The 22,784-nt window shown below is 43.0% G+C and overlaps 1 protein-coding gene across 1 annotated transcript in view; it reads right to left on the bottom strand.

Annotated features, from left to right (window-relative positions):
• Positions 1-22,784, bottom strand: part of LOC311149860 (dihydropyridine-sensitive L-type skeletal muscle calcium channel subunit alpha-1-like) — a gene marked incomplete at its 5' end in the record, with an annotated part of 45,745 nt that overhangs the window by 11,114 nt on the left and 11,847 nt on the right. Inside the window, 25 exon segments of the mRNA XM_084187099.1 lie at positions 45-203; positions 486-687; positions 1,223-1,369; positions 1,629-1,681; positions 2,153-2,260; positions 2,357-2,444; positions 3,463-3,569; positions 3,665-3,724; positions 5,235-5,364; positions 5,580-5,712; positions 6,496-6,565; positions 6,964-7,063; positions 7,472-7,586; positions 8,615-8,735; positions 8,821-9,028; positions 9,494-9,719; positions 11,076-11,236; positions 11,670-11,745; positions 12,330-12,475; positions 12,821-12,924; positions 13,510-13,715; positions 14,154-14,306; positions 14,619-14,752; positions 15,095-15,234; positions 22,127-22,232. Of these exon segments, the coding sequence (XP_084043225.1) occupies positions 45-203; positions 486-687; positions 1,223-1,369; positions 1,629-1,681; positions 2,153-2,260; positions 2,357-2,444; positions 3,463-3,569; positions 3,665-3,724; positions 5,235-5,364; positions 5,580-5,712; positions 6,496-6,565; positions 6,964-7,063; positions 7,472-7,586; positions 8,615-8,735; positions 8,821-9,028; positions 9,494-9,719; positions 11,076-11,236; positions 11,670-11,745; positions 12,330-12,475; positions 12,821-12,924; positions 13,510-13,715; positions 14,154-14,306; positions 14,619-14,752; positions 15,095-15,234; positions 22,127-22,232 (3,253 nt within the window).

Genomic DNA, 22,784 nt, shown 5'->3' with positions numbered 1-22,784 from the left:
GTGTTGAGAACGAATAGAATAGAATGGATGTGTTCTAGATTTACCTGCATGCCGAGACACAGTGTATTGAGCATGATGAGGAAGAACATGGCATACTCAAAGTAGCAGGAGGTGACTATGTACCACACATTGTACTGATAGTGGTTCTTAGGGATGTAGCACCGCAGAGGCTTGGCCTTCAGAGCATACTGCACACACTGACGCTGAGGAGAGAGAAGATATTGGAAGTAAAGCCCAGTATCTGTTAAATAGTAATAGGACAAATGCTAACTTGAGATGTGGAGACGTAACTTGGATTTTCACACAAATCATGCATTGAGCAGTGCATGGAATATTTACATGGACATTTCTGTCAAACACACAGATCTCAAAGAGAATACTTGCAGATAAGAATACTCTGCGATGTAAAGCCTTGTGTTTCCTACAGGCTGTCGATCATAAAGAGTTAAGACTTTAGAAGACATCAATATGCTTAGTCAGCTTACCTGGTTCTTGTCGAGCTCACAGTTCTTATACTCAGACTCTCCCTGCTCCTGGAAGGTGACGATGACGAAGCCGACGAAGATGTTCATCATGAAGAAGGCGATGAGGATGAGGTAGACGATGAAGAAGATGGAGATATCCACACGGTTGTTGTAGACTGGGCCCATATCCTCCCTGTCTGAGTCTATGGCCTTATACAACAGCCTGGGAGAGGGGAGGGAGGGAGGGAGGGAACAAAGGATCCAGAGAGAGAGAGAGAGAGAGAGAAAAAAAAAGAGCAAGAGATAAAAGGAGAATTATAAAAGGAAAGAGAAAGAGAGTAAAAAAATACTTCCCTTGTTAGAGGAACTTGAAAGAGGGATACATTTAATTATGGCTATATGTCTTGCTGTACCTAGCCTAGAATCCAAACTGAATATCGCTCCGTCTCACTACTGTTTCACTTCACTGATCTAGCCTGGAACCATTCAATACAATGAAGACATGTCCAGTTCCAGGCTGAATCAGCACAGTGAAACAACAGTGAAACAGTGACACTCATACGAGAGTTGTGGTCAATTCCATTTCAACTCTGTCAATTCAGGAAGTGAACTGTAATTCCAATTTCTAAACGTTCTTCATAGAAAACCATCATGGAGAATTTCCATTTCCATTTCAGTTCCTGAATTGAATTGAGTTGAAATGGAATTGAGCCCCAACCCTGATTCAGCCAGTTCGGCTTCCAGGCTGGGTAACTCACTGTGGCCACCCTTCGAACGTGGACACGGTGAACAGAGCCAGCATGCCGTTGAGGACGTTGTCAAAGTTAAAGTCACTGTTGATCCACTCCCTGGGGGCCAACACCATCTCCTGAAGACTATTCTCCTGGTGCTTCAGGAACATACCCCTGGGGGGAGAGATGCGGTATTAGACCATCAGTGTTATATGTTTACTTTGACAATATAAGTGCTATGTCAATGAAGTTGGATTGAATTGAGAGAGAAAGGGAGGGCGGAGAGGGAAGGGAAGGAAACGAGAAAGAGGGAGAGGAGGATGGGAGGAGAGAATGGGGTTGGAGAAAAGTGAGGAATTCATATTTTTTTCAGATAATGCCCAATGGAATGAATAAGGGACAGTTAAAGAGACTGATAATAAAAGTGTCTTACTGGCACGTGACCTCCGTCATTTTGGAGGGGTCTGAGCAAGTGTAGAATTTACCCTGGAGGAGAACACAACAGAATCATGAGCTAAGTTACATAAAGTAATACACAACCTTTACAGTTCCCACTACATATTTAGAGTAATTTGAAATATGATTACTAACAACCCTTACCCTTAACCCTAACCCTAGCCCCAACCACAACCCTAACCCTAGACTTAACCACAACCCTAACCCTAGCTTCATGTCCACATCCCCGTTCAACCCTAACCCTAGCTTCATGTCCACATCCCCGTTCAACCCTAGCCCCAACCACAACCCTAACCACTGAGCTGGCTTTGACCTCAAGTGTTATGTAATAGAGCTACTACTGTACATACATTATTCAATCTCACATTGAGGAGCTGGACCCCTTAGCAGTCTAGCATATTATAAATCATAATAAAGCCACTGAGCTGTCTATGACCATGCTGTTCTCAGTGTCATATGTGAGCTATTGCATATAGCTACAACATACAGTTTGAACCGTACCTTGAAGAGCTGGACCCCTATGCAGGAGAACATGAAGTCTAGCAGCATGGTGACCAGGACGATGTTGCCGATGGTTTTGATGGCTACAAACACACACTGGACCACATGCTGTAAAAAAATAATACACATACAGGTCAGATCACCAGCTGTGTGACAATGCATTTGTATAGAAATACGTGTGTGTGTGTATGTGGTGTACAGTACCTTCAGGCCCTTGGCTCGGTTGATTGCCCTTAGAGGCCTCAGCACCCTCAACACCCTGAGAATCTTCACCACTGAGATGGCACTGGACCTACAGACCCACGACAGACACACAACAGCCTTAACAATATGCTCATCCCAGCAGGAAAAGCTGGTTGAAATGATGTAATGTATGTACACTTGTATCTCTACTGCGCTCTATTGTATCTCTACAGCGCTCTATTGTCTCTCTATTGCGCTCTATTGTATCTCTGCAGCGCTCTATTGTATCTCTACAGCGCTCTATTGTCTCTCTATTGCGCTCTATTGTATCTCTACAGCGCTCTATTTTATCTCGATTGCGCTCTATTTTATCTCTATTGCGCACTATTGTATCTCTACAGCACTCTATTGTATCTCCACAGCGCTCTATTGTATCTTTATTGCACTCTATTGCATCTCTATTGTACTCTATTGTATCTCTATTGCGCTCTATTATATCTCTACAGCGCTCTATTGTATCTCTACTGCGCTCTATTGTATCTCTACAGCACTCGATTGTATCTCTACAGCACTCTATTGTATCTCTACAGCGCTCTATTGTACCTCTACAGTGCTCTATTGTATCTCTATTGCGCTCTATTTTATCTCTATTGCGCTCTATTGTATCTCTACAGCACTCTATTGTATCTCTACAGCGCTCTATTGTATCTCTACAGAGCTCTATTGTATCTCTACAGCACTCTATTGTATCTCTACAGCACCACTCAGACAAAGAACTACACTGAGTGTACAAAACATTATGAACACCTTGCTAATATTGAGTTGCACCCCCTTTTTTCAGAACAGACTCAATTCGTCGGGGCATGTACTCTACAAGGTGTCAAAAGCGTTCCACAGGGATGCTGGCCCATGTTGACGGCAATACTTCCCACAGTGATTGAAGTGGATTTAACAGATGACATCAATAAGGGATCATAGCTTTCACCTGGATTCACCTGGTCAGTCTATGTCATGCAAAGAGCAGGTGTTTCTAATGTTTTGTCAACTCTGTGTATATCCACAAGAATAATACAGTAACACTATATATTCACTATCATCCATCAGGATAGCAACATTGCTCCACTCACTCCATTCCCATGGACAACAGAGACACGGCCACCACCAGCAGGTCCAGCATGTTGAAGGAGTTACGGCAGAAAGAGCCTGGATGTAGGAAGGCTCCGTACACCGTCATCTGGAAGGGGGAAACACTTGGGTACACTAACTGTCACCAGGGTAATGTCGTAAATATTATACAATTTCATCCAATAAGAATTTAGACCACTTTACCTTCAGCACAATCTCAATGGTGAACACAGTGGTGAAGATGATATCAGCATAAGCCAAAACCTGCAGAAAAGAGAGGGTTGATTGAGTTATCTTTGCATAGTGAAGTCATTCATAAAGCGTACATTACACCAGGGGTTCTCAAAGGGGAGTCCGAGGTACTGCAGGGGGTCTGCAGCCAGATCTCAATATATATTTTTATGAATATTACTAACAGATTAAACAACTTTTGGCTGAGGGATCCATGGAATATGTTTAAATACAATGTAATATTACTCATCTACAATTTATGTTCTTAACCCTGGGAAACATGTGCCTGGGAGGCTCACAGGGATATTGGTATCCACAGTATTCCACCAATTATAATTTTTTCAACTCAATATTATATATTTTTTTACATGAATTACTATAATTTAAGCTTTAAAACAGGAAATATTTCTCTCTGCCCCATGACAAAATGTGTAGAATTGCAGGAAATTAGCTTGAACATTTTCTCTCCGATGCTAAGACATTGGCCTTTAAAAGACTTGTCCGGCCATGCACTGCCATGGTCATAGTAAAACTCCTTGTCTGATATTTGTATCTAACTCGAGTTGTGTTCTGATTATGAGGAAACCTGATGAATTTGCTATCACAAAAGGGGTCCCCGGCCCCAACAAGATTGAGAACCCCTGCTTTACACTGTTTGTCCTTTTATGTAAAGTTTTTTTGTGTTTTACATACACTTTATTTAAAATCTGATTTGATTGTCCTTTTATGAAAAGTTTATTGATGTGTTGTTTTGAAGGGCCCTTTATTTAAAATTGTATTTTATTTGATGTGTCTGACTGAAACACATTAGAAGACACCACTTAGTAGGATGTCCAATCAAAACGCATCTTTTGACCTATGGGTAAAATAATATGTTAATGGTATAGATACTCCTCTAAGAAAACCAATTGTCTAAACTTCATGTCTCGATTATAATCCTTTCGAAAGTTATTGGAGTTTTTACCTTTGTAGGCAAAATTAGGGTGAATAATTAAATGGAGGCCAGAGAAAAAAAGTGGTCAAAAATATATATTATATATTAGTATTCACTTTTCATATTAATGTGAAATTATTGTTATTTTTAGAAGATTTCTCACAAAAACAAGCGTATCTCTGTGAAATGTCAACGTAGCACTGAGCGTACTGTAAGCTTTTTATTTCCAAAGCCTATACATTTCTTTCAGCTCGTGTCATGTTCATTTTGCTTTTTGCGACCTGCAGAAACAACTTTGCAGACAACCACAACATGTCAAATCCTCAAAAGTCGCTGCGAGAAAGTGTTGCCGCTCTGTCAACAGTGCTCGGTGCTTATTATCAACTGTGTTAGGTTACAAAATCGGACTTTTTGGATATAATTTTAATGATATGTTAGAGAAAGACCCCACTGAACAATTCAGAACATGAAGAATCATATTTGTCTTGGTAAAATGTATTTTATAAAAGAAGGAAGTGAAATTTCATCACCAAAGCATGTTTTCACCCACTCTGGGCAATAGGTGGACACCCTACACTTAGATTTCTTAGTGGAACATAGCCTGAGCACCTTATTCCTGAATGACTTGGGGTCAATGGGGTCCTCAGCGGCCAGTGATATACTACTGAGGAGGATGAAGAGCAGGATGAAGTTGGTGAAGGGGGTGGCATTGACGATCCTATGACACAGCTTACGAAACCTGACCAAGGAGAGAACACACACACACACACAAAGAAAAGACAACAACCTCAACTTACATAGTTATTGTAACATCCGACGGGAATACAAGCCCAACTTATTATTGAAACATGATTTCAATAGCTGTCTAATAACACTCTATGTCAGATACAACCCATGGTTTGTTGTTGGCCTGAATTTAATTGAATAGGGACTGTGTTGATCTGTGGGACTCACTTGTTCTCCGGTCCGAAGATAAAGAAGGAGTAGGTCTCAGGCATTGGAACCTCTTCCTCTTTCAGCTGGAGGTCAGCCATTGGTCGAGGCCGTGGGCTCTCAGGGATAGCAGGCTCCTCCTCCTCGTCATCACCTAGAACAGAGGGTGTCGTGGATAGGACAGTTGGTAGTTGGCAGTCATTAAATTATTATACAGTAAATTCATCATTTACTGTTTTTTTTAATGGTGTGCTATCCATTTTATTTTATTAAAGTAATTCAATTTATAACCAGATAATTTTTTTAAATAAGGGCTCCTCTTCAAACAAAAACACAACCATATCACTTTTAGGTTCATAAACATAAGACATACTGTAGCAATAGTCTGATTCCAAGTCTGTTTGTGCTGTCTTGCCAACTCCTATGGTTAGTGGCATTACAATGAAGTTGGCAAGACAGCACAAACAGATCTGGGATCAGGCTACTGTAGCAGGGAGAAAAGAGAGGATGTGCTCACTGCTCTGTCGAGGATGAGTACAACAACCTCAGACTACTCATATTTCCAATGCCAGGAAAATGGCTAGATAACAACAAAAACGTGTGGGAGTACAGCCTTTATAAGGCAGTGGACAGTGTGTGAAAATAGACTGGACTTAAAAGATGATGATCTTTGAGATGAGCAACTAATAATTATTATTAGGTGGGGCTATTCTTATACTGACTGTACCGCGGCCAGGATAGCAGCACTGATAGTCATTCAATCCAATGTAATGATGTCAACATCAAGCAGTAGCTTTCCTACTGCAATTAGCTATTGACTTTTAGATTCAATTGCTTATTTTTGTAAACGGTTCGATTAGCAGAAGTGAGATTCAGATGATAGTATAGTAGTGTATGTTGGGATAATTCCTGAAGCCTTGCCTGACCTATCACATACCTGGGAAGTCTGCAGGAGGGAAGGGATCCTTCACTTCATTCACGCTGGATTCAAACTCATCTACTTTCAGCTGGAATTGAAAACAATGGATACATAATGAGATAGGTTTATAAACAGCTAAAAACATAGAGATTCAGAATACAAGAGACACAGCTAACTAAATACCACACATTGACCCAGCATTAGCATATTGACAGCTTAATGGTACAGTATACAGTAGGCTATCAGTGCCATCTCAACACCTGGTTCAGGACTGAAATAGTGAAATGTAACCCTGCACCAAGACATGTGGTGTTAGATCCTGTTGGCTCAGTAGCCCTCTTTGCTGACTGACCTTAGCAGTGTTGGGAATCCCCTCTATCTTAGTTCTCTGTTCAGCCAACTTGTTAATGTTAGGGTTAGTTAACTAACCTCATACATTAACCTGCCCGGTACAGATAGATGACTCTTGAGTCAGTAGTAACTAACCTTAGCAGTGGTGGGAATCCCCTCTATCTTAGCCCTCTGTTCAGCCAGTTTCTTAGCCAGCAGAACCTTCTCCTCATCAGCCTTGTCTGGCATGTTGGCCCTGGTAGGAACAGGTGGAGAGATGGAGAATAGGGGAACATTTACTTGTAATAAAGGGTGTATAGCTAACAGCAGCAGATTAAGAAAGGAAAGGAAGGAAGATAAAGCTAAAGGAGGATAGAGAAAGTTGAGCAAACAGCAGCTAACATCCAGTACTTGACATGGGCAGGAGTTCACCGCAACTGTGTACCAGCACCACAGATTTTCTTCTGCTTGAGTTCCTGCACCCCCTATAGAATATTAGCTCAAAAGTATTGTGGAGCTCCCGTACCTAAATATAAACCGGCACCCAAAATGAGTACTGGCACCTATTTCAGTCCAAGTCAAGCACTGCTAACATCTCAAATGTATTTAGCTCTTTCTGCTAAGGTGCCAATGTGTTGAGTCGAAGGAGGGTTGTTTTGTTTACCTGAGCAGTTTCCTCCTCTTCCTCTCCTCTGCTTTGTCTTTCTGGGCGGCCGTCAGGCTCTCTGCCTCTGCCAGGTTGTCAACAGCGATGGCCAGGAACACGTTGAGGAGGATGTCTGTTCACACAGCGCTCAGGAAACAACAGCCTTGTACTTTGGTCTGCTCTTAGCTATGCCACAGTCTAGCCTTGTAATTATACAATTATTTACATCCTATAAAACAAGCCCTTTTATGTAACCAAACAGGTCACAAACTAGTCTATCCTGACAGACGGTAACAAAAATATTAATCAAGTTGGCCAGCGTGCACAGGAGATTTGGTTCTGGGTTCTGAGAATAGCCCTGAACAGCACCTTGCTTTATGTATACGTAAGTAACTTATTTTGCACAGGACACTGATGACATTATGACTACCCCTGTACTCTGTTCTATTTGATGGAGTTAATAATGAAATGAAATTCAGGAGACTTGAATACAACTCTTTAAACTAGCTGCCTTGAACGCAGCTCCAACTCAACTAGCACCAGCTGCTACTCTTTGCCAATCAGCCTCCACACCTGTACACCACTACTTAAACCTGACCAAACGAACATTCCTCCTCTTTGTTCCGTAGTTCATGTCACATTGCATGACACTGTGCGTTTCTAGCCTTATCAAGTTTTACATCCCTTCTCTTAGGTTCTTCCAAGGATCTCCTGGCTCGTCACTAGTTACCACAGACACAAAGTCATAATTATGGCTAACCCCTGCCTAGTTCTACAATTTATTTTCTTAAAATCTGATTTTGAACCTAACCTTAACCACACTGCTAACCTTACATTAAGACGAAAGTTATATTTTGTTTTCATACATTTTTATGATATAGCCAATTTTGACTTTGTGGCTGTGGTAACTAGTGACAACCGATCTCCTGAGGGTTACTGCCATCACCACAGCAGCCTACCTACCACGGCCTGATGATTATGATGATGATGATGTCAACCCGAGACTCAAACACTCCAGGGTCCACCCCCTGGATCATTCATCTACAGCCCTTGGCTTCATCTCATTCTCTGCCTGAATCCCCTCACATCCACTCCATTTCCTCAATAAATATTCTGAACCTATTTCAATGTATGGTCCTTTACTGGTGAAGTGAAGGATACAGTTTCCACAGGTGAAGAGGATGATGAAGTAGATGCTGACTAGGATGCCAGGGAAGACTGGTCCACCGTAAGCCATGATACCATTATACATGATGGAGTTCCAGTCCTCTCCTGTCAGAACCTGAGAGAAGAGGAGGAAGCCATTCAATCAATCCGTCCGTCCATCAGTCAGTCAACACATCGTGCTACAATAGAAACTACAATACCTGGAAGACACTGATGAGAGCATGGGGGAAGTTGTCAAAGTTACTGCGTCTGATCTCCTGGTCTGGGAAGTTAAACTTCCCCCCGAACACCTGCATGCCCAGCAGGGAGAAGATGACGATGAAGAGGAAGAGGAGGAGGAGCAGAGAGGCGATGGAACGGACTGAGTTTAGCAGGGAGGCAACCAGGTTACTGAGGGAGGTCCAATACCTGAGAGAGGAGAGAGTAGTGGGCTGTTATCAGAGATATACTGTACAGTGGTACTTAGGGGAAAAGTAGCTTTCAATATTTACTGACAGTGTGCTCACAAAAATAAAAAGCTACTTTGCCCCTTAGGGCCACTGTAGCGATACTAGCCTATATCAAATGTTTGATTACATTGATTATGACTATATTACTGACATCATATCATATTGTTGATCTCGTCATTTCAAATGCAATGCTTGACAAGTGCTGTTTTATTGTTGACTCATTAAACTTAGAAAGCACAGAGACGCAGCTCAATGATTGTAGGACACCAGGGAACAAACACAAAATCATACCAACAGCTGTGTCACCAAATGTTATATCTCTCTGAGGGAAGGTTATACCTAGCTAGCTAGCTCAAGATTTGATAAGGCTTGCAAGAATAGCAAATGTTTGGTTAATAAATGCTCTTCCAGTGAGGTGACTTACTTGGTGACCTTGAGCAGTCTCAGCAGGCGGATGCAGCGGAGGACAGAGATGCCGAGAGGGGACATAACGTCAGCAGTGACCAGGATGATCTCGAGGATGCCAACACTCACCACGAAGCAGTCGAATCGGTTGAACAGCGACAAGAAGTATTGAAGCAGGCCCAGAGCGTACATCTTCACAAACATCTCCAACGCAAACAGGGTCAGCAGCACCTTGTTGGCATTATCTGAGAAAGGACACAGGAACCAATGAGGACAAAGGGATAGGCAATAGGTAACCAATAAGAAATCAGGGATAGGCAAGACAAGCCCCTAAGAACTGATCCATGTTGGCACTATCTGACACCTGAGAGAATAATACAGCTAAGTCAGTGGAGGCTGGTGGGAGGAGCTATAGGAGGACGGGCTCATTGTAATGGCTGGAATGGAATCAAAGGAACGGAGTCAAACGTGGTTTCCATATATGTGATGTGTTTGATACCGTTCCATTAATTCCATTCGAGCCATTACAATGAGCCTGTCCTCCTATAGCTCCTCCCACCAGCCACCACTGATCTAAGTTATATTTATTTGTGAGTGATGGTCATCTTTTTCAAACAAGTCGGAAAATACTTCTGCTGGGAACAAGCACCCAAAGCACCCAAAGACAAAACAAAGTCATCAGCGATTGGATCGTCTCTAACCAATCAGAGTAACAAATCCAATGGCACATTTTCAAACCGCCGCTTTACCCATGTGTGTTTTGGCTCTGACCCAACCCATCGGTTTCTGGACCAATCAGACGGGCCCGAATGTGTTCATATTCGGTGAAGGGTCGGGGAGTTATTCAGATCCAGACTCATTGTGGAGTAGAAACTAACGTCCGTTGGCTTGATGTAACATTTGGCCAGAGTAAGGAGTCTCGGTTGCCAGGCAATTATTATATATATATATATATATATATATATATATATATATATATATATATATATATATATGTATTGGACCTTCTTTTTGTCCAGTTCCTGTTATTATTTTGGATGTGCGTAAAACCCCCTCCATTCATTATAGGCAAGACAGGGTGCTAAGAACTGACCCTGAGACAGCAGTATTTTAGACGTTTGAGAGCTGCTATTTCTGTACTAGAGGCTCAGGTTCTGTCTATGGGGGTAACATCAGTAAACTAAAAAAAGTCACCATATATCAGTGAGTAAAAGTAAAAGAGGTCACAGTATATATAAAGAGATAAAGACATAACAGAAACGAGATACAGTACACTAGTGTATGCTAATGTGCCGATATTCTGACCTGAGATCTGCGTAACTCAAAATTTTTGCGAAAGTCTCTTATTGACATCAATTAATGATTTAAGCGAAAGCCTGAGTTGTGGTAGTTTATCTTTACTCTGAATCGGGCCCATGCAGAACATGCTTCCTAGATTTACTAGTCAATGGCAGCATCAGTAAGAGTGTAAAACAGACCTTATAGAGTAGTGTGTGTATGAGTGTGTGTGTATGTGTGTGCATGCCTGCATGCATGAGTGTATGTGTGTGTGTGTGTGTGTGTGTGTGTGTGTGTGTGTGTGTGTGTGTGTGTGTGTGTACCTTGTAGAGTAGTAAGCATGTCTGACTGGTGGTGATGTTCACTAGCGATGGCAACAGTGTTTAGGAAGACCACCAGAATCACCGACCAATAGAATTTCTTAGATTTTACATAGACGAGACACTTCATCCTGAAGAACCGGTTCCAGCGACGAGCCAGACGACTGGGGAGAAAGGGATGAGAGAGAGAGAGGAAAGAGGGAGGAGAAATGAGAGATGAGAGGGGGAGAGAGGGAGAGGAGAGAGAGGGGGAGCGGGAAAGGAGGGAGAGATAGGAGAGGAGAGGAGAGGAGAGGAGAGGAGAGGAGAGGAGAGGAGAGGAGAGGAGAGGAGAGGAGAGGAGAGGAGAGGAGAGGAGAGGAGAGGAGAGGAGAGGAGAGGAGAGGAGAGGAGAGGAGAGGAGAGAGAGAGGAGAGGAGAGGAGAGAGAGAGAGAGAGAGGAGAGAAGGAGAGAATGAGGGAGAGTGAAGAAGGAGAGGGAGTGTGGAGTGAGGAAGGTAGAGAGAATGGTCTAAGGTCAGTCACCGTGTCTATGATCTGTAAAATAAATACTACATTTAAATGATGTATTGCTTATGTTTTTATCTCTGTACTCACTAGTAGTACACCACCTGGCTCTCGCTCTCCAGCCCTATCAGACTGTCTGTGTCTGCCTCCGTCAAAGGCAGGAGTCCTGCCAAGAATAAATAGAATATTAGGGGGAACATTAAGACACCCTACAGCCCAACCCGAGCACTCCGTTCTGCCACCTCTGGTCTCTTGGCCCTCCAACCCCTACAGGGGGTCAGCTCCCACTCTGCCCAGTCAAAGCTCTTCTTTGTCCTGGCACCCCAATAGTGGAACAAGCTTCCCCTTAACATCAGGACAGCGGAGTCCCTGCCCATCTTCCGAACATTTCTGAAACCCTACCTCTTTGAAGTGTATCTAAATAAACCCCACGGCACACCCCACCCCACTTGCCTTTTCCCACTAGCACTGACTTTGCTGTTAACTAATTTATTGAGGGAAAATGTACTTACTATGACTGTGAAATGTGGTTGTCTCATCTAGCTATCTTAAGATGAATGCCCTCATTTGTAAGTCGCTCTAGATAAGAGTGTCTGCTAAATGACTAAAATTTAAATGTTATGTTGCTCAAACCCCTGGGAACCCCCAGAACAAATCAGGCACCCTATAACAATTTAGACGTTGGACACCTCCAAGAGATGTCGGGCACCCTCAAGAGTCAATGTACAATTGGACAGTGTCAGAAGCTACCTTTCCCCTCCTGGTCGTTGTCTAGGACCTCAGCCTGAGTGATCCACTCCATGTAGCCCTTCAGGTCCTCATCCAGCTGCTGGGTCTCCCTCAACTTCTGGAACTCCCCTCGGGACTTAGCCTTCTCTCTCTCCTTTGTGAACTCTCTGGGTGTAGGGAAGAGGACAAAAAGGTACTGTAGAGAATATTAGAGAATAAAATTTCTGACGAAATACACCATAAGGTTACTAGAAGAACAGTACACTCTTAGAAAAAAGGATTCCAAAAGGGTTCTTCGGCTGTCCACATAGGAGAACGCTTTTGGGTTCCATGTAGAACCTTCTGTAGAAAGGGTTCCACATTGAACCCAAAATGGTTCTACCTGGAACCAAGAAGGATTCTTCAAAGGGTTCTCCTATGGGGACAGCCGAAGAACCCTTTTAGGTTCTAGATAGCATTTTTTTTCTAAAAGTGTAGAGTAGAGTAGAGTAGAGTAGAGGACATGATCATACCCACTGAGAACACCCAGGACCAGATTGAGTACGAAGAAGGATCCAATTAGGATCAGAGTCACGAAGTAGAGCCAGGGCCACTCGTTCCCTATGGCATCGTTCACCTGCAGGAGAACATCACTACAGCATTACTACAACGTCACTACAACATAATACACAAGTGTTTCCCAAACTCGGTCCTGGGGACCCCAAGGGGTGCACATTTTGGTTTTTGCCATAGCACTACACAGCTGATTCAAATAATCAAACATTTATGACAGGTTGATTATTTGAATCAGCTGTGTAGTGCTAGGGCAAAAACCAAAATGTGCACCCCTTGGGTTCCCCAGGACTGAGTTGTCATACAGTCATACAGTCACAAAGTAGAGCCAGGGCCACTCATTCACCTGAAGGACAACACAACATTACTACCGACTACAGTGTCACTACAGTAATACAGTAGGTTGTTTGCTACACCAAGACGAAGCTGGACTGGTCATCTATTCTAATACACTGCCTTTAATTAGGTCAATGGGAGGCAAAATAATCTGTCTGCGGAATCGCAGAAGGATTCTGTGGGGTGCTGGCACCTGACTGCATCTCATGTCCTGTGAAGTGCCTAGATGTATGGTACTCTCAGGTAATGGCACGCCACAGGACCCTGCTGTGAGTCTGCTGTCAGATGCTTCTCATGGTGAGGGGAGACTGACCCAGTAGAGCACATCGGTCCAGCCCTCCATAGTGATAGACTGGAAGACGGTGAGCATGGCGAAACCAAAGTTGTCAAAGTGGGTGATGCCGAAGTTTGGCCCCGCCCAGCCTGAACGACACTCTGTCCCGTTGAGGAGGCAGCGGCGCCCGTTACCGGCCTGGGCACAGGGGGCGGGCCTCTCGTTCTCTAATGTAGCCATGATGTCTGGAGGAGAGAGAGAGACAACAACATTTTTCATTGTGAAAGACGTTGATGTGTGGTGACCAGGGTTGGGGTCAATTCGATTTCAATTCCAATCAATTCAGAAAGTAAACCCAATTCCAATTCCAGAATTCTGGAGGAAAGGACAGAGAGCGACTCAATAACATTTTCATTGTGAAAGAATTTGATGTGTGGTGACGTGATCAGTATCTGCTGTATAGCAATCTCCTATGGCCGACAATACATTGTAAGAGTTGGCTATACAGCACTAACACATTAGCAACCAGGCTAGTGGTGCCTTGTTTACAACTCGGACCTCCATCCGAAGAGTAGAGTAGAGCTACCTGGTTGTCCAAACATTACCTGGTTGTCATAGTTGTTTGTCCTCAATGTCAGTGATTTACCTCAAATACTCTTTACTAACTACTACTTTTTGCTTACCTGTGCCGGTCCAGTAGCAGGTCTTGTGCATCTTACACTTGAAGAGCTCCAGACCTACGATGGCGTAGATGGTGACCATGAAGAAGACCAGCAGGCCGATGTGCAGCAGGGGAAGCATGGCCTTCAGGATAGAGTTCATCACCACCTGCAGGCCTGGAGGGGAACAGCAGGGAGGAGCTCACTACCTCACTACTATTTCAATAAAAAAAACATAAATATTAGCCAATGGTGTGTTAAAGAAACAGAAATGTGCGCTAAGCTAAAACCAATATTTTGAAACATAATGGAATGAGATGACATTGTGACCCGCTACTTTGTGCCTGACAAAGATATTTTGGTCGAAACATTGCACTGGAGAATCAAACAACTGAAGCATCAAACAATATGTGTGTTTGTGTGTGTGTGTGTGTGTGTGTGTGTGTGTGTGTATGTGCGTGCGTGTATGAGTGATGTGTTGGTTCTTACTGGGGACTCCTGTTACGAGACGTAGGGGCCTGAGCACCCTGAACGCTCGGAGGGCCTTCATATCGAACCCTCCTCCTTTCTCCATTTGAATGCCTGCTAGATAGTTTATGGTGTCCAGGGCGATGGTGAAGAGGCTGGGGGAGAAAAACAACAGACAGAATTAGTAACTGGTATCACTTTACTGTAGGCTCACTATCTATGCATTCAGAAAGCCTTTATAACAGCTACATAGGACATTATAGAGTGGCATACAACTAACTGAACACCACAGAGATACTAAACAATTGACTTTCTCTGTAATACTTTACCTGAAGCCAACTAAAGCCAAGCATAATGCATTATGGTGTGGTTATAATGCATTGTATGCCCCCTTTATAATCTACTGGCATAAAAAGTAATACACTGTTGTGCAGACCCGACCATACTGTGCTAGCTTGATTGGCTCCATAGGGGGCCCTCCATAGGGCTCGTCTTACCCCATGAAGACGATGACAAAGTCCAGTAAGTTCCAAGCGTTCCGTAGATAGGCTCCCTCGTGGAATATAAAGCCGTACGCTATTATCTTCAGAAAGCACTCTAACGTAAAGATCACCAGGAAGATATACTCCAGACTCTCCTGAAAGAAAAATACACAAAAACCTTGGCAATGAGACTCTTCACAAAACTCTTTATCTTTATTTATCCATTATAAAGAGACAACGGAATTTGTTCTATTTGCTGTCACAGTTGTAAACCTCACACACAACGTACACACACAACAGGTTGGGATCAGATTTGATACCCAACTCCCTGGTCTTACATCTCTCATTTTAGAAACGCGAAGAGCCCATCTGCCAGAAAAGGCCTATCGATGGCAGTTAGTTTAATAGAGGATAAAAAGCATTTCAAGGGCCACTCTGTGATATTTAGAGCGTTTTTTTTCTTCTTCATTAATGATATAAGAATATAGGAGTGGGCCTTTAAGGAAAAATGATTGGGGTCACTGAAACCTTTGACACATGGGCTGCTGTAGAATCAAACAGGCTTTAATGGTATTACATTTGCCAGCTTGTTCTCTCATGACAGCTCTGATTAGACAGGGCCTAGACAGGGTTTAAAGGGATGACGCTGACTCAGTAAGCGGGATGTATGGTGAGACTGGGTGCCATTGTAGTTCAGATGTCTGAGCTTTGTCAGATACACACACACACTGGCTCATATACTAACATACTAGCTCTCACATAAACAGTTTGCAGAGGAAAAGTATGATGTTTTGCTCAAAGGTTAGTAAGGACACAGATAAACGTATTTGACTTATCATTCATTTGAGCTGATTATGTTACTGACGATAAGTCAAATAAACATTTTATTCCCTGTGGTATTAGCTCTAGCATTGATATTGTCAGGAAGAGCAGGCGAACACACACAGAACAGCACCATGTATGGTGTCCCTCTGTCTCTATACACTGTTTTCAGCCAACCGGTCGCACGCACTGTGGTGGTCGTTAAAACAGACAGGCAGAGAAATTGTGGAACACACAACTGCACCATGACAGACTACATTTACGACATCTATTTTTTGTAGACTACATTTAGGCCTACATCTCTGTGTTGCCAATTCCCTCCTTCACAAATCACTTCCAAGGAGTTCAGTTATTTCCTGGTTCCCCTGACTGAAACAAACCGAATGGATGGATAAAATACCTATTCTAAATGTTTTCCACACTGTATGTACATATGACTGCTATGTATGTGTAGTGAAGAACAATCACAGAACTAAACCCTGCTTGCGTTACAGTTTGGCCAGGTCTCCATTGAGAAAGAGGTCTTCTGACCTCAAATGGGATGTCCTGGTTAGATAAAGGATAAATAATGGAATTATTGGAAAGTTAATTGTCTTGCATATAGCAGCATTGCAGTTGGCTCAGAGTTAATCATCCTTATTCACTGCTTATACTTATTAGTAGTCAATACTCAGATTAACTATTTGCATGTACTGTTGATCTGATCGGTCAAATGACGTCAATAACCAATGTCCTTCTACAGAATGAAACTAACACCACCGTGGTCGTTAGGACAGACACACGCTCCTCAGTCTTTCCAACAAGTCAGTTTGTCAAATTCCTGCCCTGCTAGAGCTGGCCTTGTCAACTGTAAGTGCTGTTATTGTGAAGTGGAAACGTCTAGGAGCAACAACGGCTCAGCCGCGAAGTGGTAGGCCACACAAGCTCACAGAACGGGACTGCTGAGTGCTGAAGCGAGTTCCAAACTGCCTCTGGAAGCAACGTCAGCACAAGAACTGTTCGTCGGGAGCTTCATGAAATGCGTTTCCATGGCCGAGCAGCCGCACAGAAGCCTAAGATCACCATGCACATTGCCAAGTGTCGGCTGGAGTGGTGTAAAGCTCGCCGCCATTGGACTCTGGAGCAGTGGAAACGCGTTCTCTGGCAGTCTGACAGACTAATCTGAGTTTGGCAGATGCCAGGAGAACGCTACCTGCCCGAATGCATAGTGCCAACTGTAAAGTTTGATGGAGGAATAATGGTCTGGGGCTGTTTTTCATGGTTCGGGCTAGGCCCCTTAGTTCCAGTGAAGGGAAATCTTAACGCTACAGCATACAATGACATTCTAGACAATTCTGTGCTTCCAACTTTGTGGCAACAGTTTGGGGAAGGCCCTTTCCTGTTTCAGCATGACAATGCCCCTGTGTACAAAGCGAGGTCCATACAGAAATGGTTTGTCGAGATCGGTGTGGAAGAACTTGACTGGCCTGCACAGAGCCCTGACCTCAACCCCATCGAACACCTTTGGCATGAATTGGAACGCCGACTGCGAGCCAGGCCTAATCGCCAAACTTCAGTGCCTGACCTCACTAATGCTCTTGTGACTGAATGGAAGCAAGTCCCCGAAACAATGTTCCAACATCTAGTGGAAAGCCTTCCTAGAAGAGTGGAGGCTGTTATAGCAGCAAAGGTGGGACCAACACACACACACACTTTAAAGTGAATTACACAGTAGGACAGTATGTATAAGTATCTGACTGAGTGTTTCCAATGACAGTGCTGTGCGTCCATGAGGTGATGCTGACTGTGAATGCATGTCGACCCACTTCTTCTAACAACCAGGGCGGGTGGGCTTCAGACCTGGGTTCAAGTAGTATTGGAACAGTCAGAAAACTGTAAAGCTCATCCATCTGGGACTCCAGGCAGGGCCAGCTGAGAGACGAGTCATACAGGATTAATCATGGAAGCATTAGGAGATCTAATGCCAAATCAGATCTAATGACAGGAATGGCTAGATGGATCATGCTGGGGTTGTAATCTAGGGTGATGAGATGGTTGTGTATCCTATGGATAGACAACACATCAACCGTACACTTTATGTTGGCCATGGTAGTCTTACTTTGTTGTGGTGAAAGGAGAGGGAACGTGGATCATGACAGAGTTCCATTTAGCAGATGCTTTTATCCAAACAATTTACAGCAGTGCTTGTATAATTCTTTCCGTATGGGTGACCCCAGCGGAAGTCGAACACACAATCCTGGCGCTGCAAGCATCATGCTCTACTAACTGAGCCAAGCAGGACCATGGCATAGGCACCTATGGCTAGTTTTCTTGTTGCAGAACCACGAGGAACCAGAATTAAGCAGAACTAGGGAGAACCAGGCACAGGGTTCCTGAACATGGGAGCGCTAGCTAGCTATGTGGCGCTAAGTAGCAGTTGGTGCACTGGGTGTTCCAGCTAAACATTCTATACAGTAGGAGTTGTGCCTAAGGTCAGGACTGTCTATCAGGGTCATAGACTGCCATAGACAGCCATAAAATAACGCTATATGCCACAACAGATGTAAATGTATGGGTCATGACAGTGTTATGACCACATTATGACAGGTTATTACAAGTTATGTCAGTTGTTATGACATATTATGACATGGTTATGACCGTGTCATAATGTGTTATGACGCTGGGTGTCAAGTAAAGTGTTACCGTTTCAACTAATAATTATTTAGTAACTGGTTCCACAGCCTTTTTTTGTTTACTGAACTTTTTTGTCCAAGTGTTACCTGAACAAAAACAATTGTTGGCCTAAACTTTGCTCCAACTTAAAAAAACTAAAATGATGTGTTTGCTCAACAAAAACAAGGCCGTGCAACTGGTTACACACACACACAGTGCTTTAAACATACAACGTTTATATTTGACACACATTTAGTTTATACAGTAATCATTGTTCAACCTGTCCTCACCTGGGATTTGAACTCGCAAACTCTTGGTTCACGGCATTCCAATCTTCCTGCTATGCCACCATGCCGGTGTCAATTATCAGTTAATCTGACCATTCTCTCTTCATTGATTTAATTTACTTATTTCAGTAATTTGAGTGTTTTCTGTACAGTTGTCTAATGTTGGTGGGACATATTATTCTGTTTTAATGCAACTCCTTAATCACTATGATAAATAAAATAGTTTTTCTTGAGTGTACTTTTAACAGAGTTGAGATTTACTTTGGAGTGCAAAGTGTAGTAATACAGGTGAAATCAGTCATTGACATAGACACGGTGGCGTAGCTGTAAGATTGGAATGCTGTGAACCAAGAGTTTGCAAGTTCAAATCCCAGGTGAGGACATGTTGAATATTAATAACTGTCTAAATGAACATGGACAATGTAATCATGTATGCCAACGTGTGTCAAATATGTAAGATGAAAACGTTGTATGTTAAAACACTGTCTGTGTGTATAACTACACTGAACAAAAACATAAACACAACATGTAAAGTGTTGGTCCCAAGTTTCATGAGCTGAAATAAAAGATCCTAGAAATTTTCCATATGCACAAAAGCTTATTTCTCTCTAATTTTGTGCACACATTTGTTTACATCCCTGTTAGTGAGCATTTCTCCTTTGTCAAGATAATTCATCCACTTGACAGGTGTGGCATGTCAAGAAGCTGATTAAACAGCATGATAATTACACAGGTGCACATTGTGCTGGGGACAATAAAAGGCCACTCTAAAATGTGCAGGCCACTCTAAAACATGCAATTGGCATGCTGACTGCAGGAATGTCCACCAGAGCTGTTGCCAGAAAAATTCTCTACCATAAGCCGCCTCCAACGTCGTTTTAGAGAATTTGGCAGTAACTTCAACCGGCCTCACAACCGCAGACCACGTGTATGGCGTCGTGTGGGGGCGAGCTGTTTGCTGATGTCAACGTTGTGAACAGAGCGCCCCATGGTGGCAGTGGGGTTATGGTATGGGCAGGCATAAGATATGGTCAACGAACACAATTGCATTTTATCGATGGCAATTTGAATGCACAGAGAGACCATGACAGGATCCTGAGGCCCATTGTCGTGGCATTCATCCGCCGCCATCACCTCATGTTTCATCATGATAATGCATGGCCCCATGTCGCAAGGATCTGTACACAATTCCGGGAAGCTGAAAATGTCCCAGACATGTCACCCATTGAGCATGTTTGGGATGCCCTGGATCGACATCTACAACAGCGTGTTACAGTTCCCGCCGCTTTATCCAGCAACTTTACACAGCCATTAAAGAGGAGTGGGATAACATTCCACAAGCCACAATCAACAGCCTGATTAACTCTATGCGAAGGAGAAGTGTCACGCTGCATGAGGCAAATGATGGTCACACCAGATACTGACTGGTTTTCTGATCCACACCCATACCTTTTTTTAAGGTATCTGTGACCAAAAGATGCATATCTGTATTCCCAGTCATGTGAAATCCATAGATTAGGACCTAATGAATTTATTTCAATTGACTGATTTCCTTATATGAACTGTAACTCAGTAAAATTGTTTAAATTGTTGCATGTTGCATGTTGCGTTTATATTTCTGTTTAGTATAGTTTTCTCAAGTTTGGCCAATATTTTTTGGGGTTATTCAGGTAACACTTGAACCAGAAAGTGGAGTAAACAGAAAAAAAGGCTACGGAACCAGTTACTTAAAAATAATGAGTTGAAACAACTAGATTTATTTTACAGTGCATGTTCTGTGCTTGATCTGAAAGCCTGTCTCTGATCTTTGAAGACAATCCTTACAGATATAGCCACTCGCCAGTATCATCGACTAGTTATCACTTTCAAATATTCCTTTAGAAATCCCCTAAATTATGGGGTGAGTGTATGTAAAACCCCCCTGGGTTGTGAGGTTATATATAAGTATAACCCTCCAACTCAGAACTATGGCCTGCACCGTACTCCCACACCCACAACAGTACATCAACGCACACCTCTGAGAACAGGTCTAAATATAAAGCCTCAGGACGCTCCTCAGTTCCTCAGACCAGGCTAGGGAGTGCTAACACCTGCCTAATGCCTGTCTTGCCTTACAGTCACTGAGTGTGATAAACGTTGGAGACATTAAGAGTCACCTGCTATGTAGAGTGGGATCAATTTATTCAAAATATCTGATCTACAGATATTTTATTAGGTGCTGTTGGTACTTAGCCTGGGTGCCTGTCTTATGGATTTAAGCTGGCAAGAGAGCAGTTCAGACTGGCACCCAGCCTAGTTGATACCGTAGCAGTGTTAAGATGATGAGTGGCTGTTGTCCAGTGTATGCGGATGGAAATCACATCCAGGCTAATCTTGGAACCCAGAAACAAATCTTTCCAGCTAACAGTCTGTCATGAGCGACTATATCCAAACGAATGTCACAGTCTCATTTAGCATGCTGGTGTGGCACTGTCAAAAACCAAGGCTCCAAAATATCAACCTCATTTTCTGAACATATAAAACCTCAATGTAACTTTCAGCATGTAAACTAAAACCCTCTCACTGATTCCCTTGCCTCCTTTTCAGTATGTTTACACATTTTGTGAGAAGGCAATGTCCTAAGTATAGCACTGACTTAGCTCTGGAGGCATGTTGAGGATGAGGATGGGACTCAAGGGGCTGATGTACTATAGCTGGAGCAGTTAGCTGCTGGACAGGACAGTCTGACCTTACAATGACTCAAAAGGGAAAGCACAGAGATTCCCAACTGACTATGACCAAACACTTTGTTTATTTTAAATGAGATTACTTGGATTTCAAGCAGTTTTGACATGTATTAGCCTACTAGTCATAAGCTAAGGATAGAAGGATACAGCAGTTGTTGTCCAACTGATGACCATCCGTTTGTTCAACATGCCTTAGTTGCCACAAAATACCCTCTGACTATTGCATGTTGATGTGACGTCACTCCACTGGAAAAAAATAAAAAATCTAGCCTCTTCCCAAAACAACACTACCCCAAATCAATCAGCTTTAAAATGCTCTAGCAAATGTACACTGAGTATACAAAACATTAAGAACACCTACTCTTTCCATGGCATAAACTGACAAGGCGAATCCAGGTGAAAGCTATGATCCATTATTGATGTCACCTGTTAAATCAATATTAGGAAGGTGTTCCTAATGTTTGGTATACTCAGTGTATGTTATAATTATGTTACAATCAGAACAGCTTTACACACACAAACACGCACACACACTGAAGATCAGGTCAGTAGGTTCTCACCAGGCTGGTGTTGGTAGCGTTGTTGTCGTCTTCAGGCATGGGTAGATACACAGCCAAGGCCACACAGTTGGCAAAGATGGTCAGCAGGACGATGATCTCAAACGGTCTGGAGAGGACGGCTCAGGAAGACAACAATCAGGCAGATACACACAGGGCTAATATAGAACAATATGAGACTGGACCAGACAGGAACATTGAGCTATTGAGAGATATGCTCTTGTTGTGGATTTCACTGTGATGCTTCCTGAGATAGACCTTGATGGTGAAAACAATCAGTAGATTTCAAATTTTTTGCCGTCTGCACCTGGCATTTGCATTGTCTTGATGTCAAATTAGTACTGCAATATGAGTCTACATGTGATTCTGATCATCATTTGATGACCTAATAGCCAGACAAGCATCTCTGATATCCAACAGATAAAATCTTATCAAAAGCCAGTGTGCAGCAGTGTCTGTCCTAAACAGTATCATAGCAGCAACCATGTTGAAAGCTTAGCGTGTAGTACTGACTGACTCTGACGCTGCCTGTAACCCCATCCCCTTAACCACGGTTATTATAGCAAACTAAAACTAGTCATGAAAAAACTATTTAGTAAACTGAAATAAAAAATATTGCTACAAGCAGCAATGAACGGGGTTCACAGGATGACAGAAAGGA

The sequence above is a fragment of the Coregonus lavaretus genome, assembly GCF_964263955.1.
Source record: "Coregonus lavaretus genome assembly, chromosome: 22".
Classification (NCBI taxonomy): domain Eukaryota; kingdom Metazoa; phylum Chordata; class Actinopteri; order Salmoniformes; family Salmonidae; genus Coregonus; species Coregonus lavaretus.
Note: the sequence above shows the minus strand (reverse complement) of the source record. Positions and strands in the feature narration are given on the sequence as shown.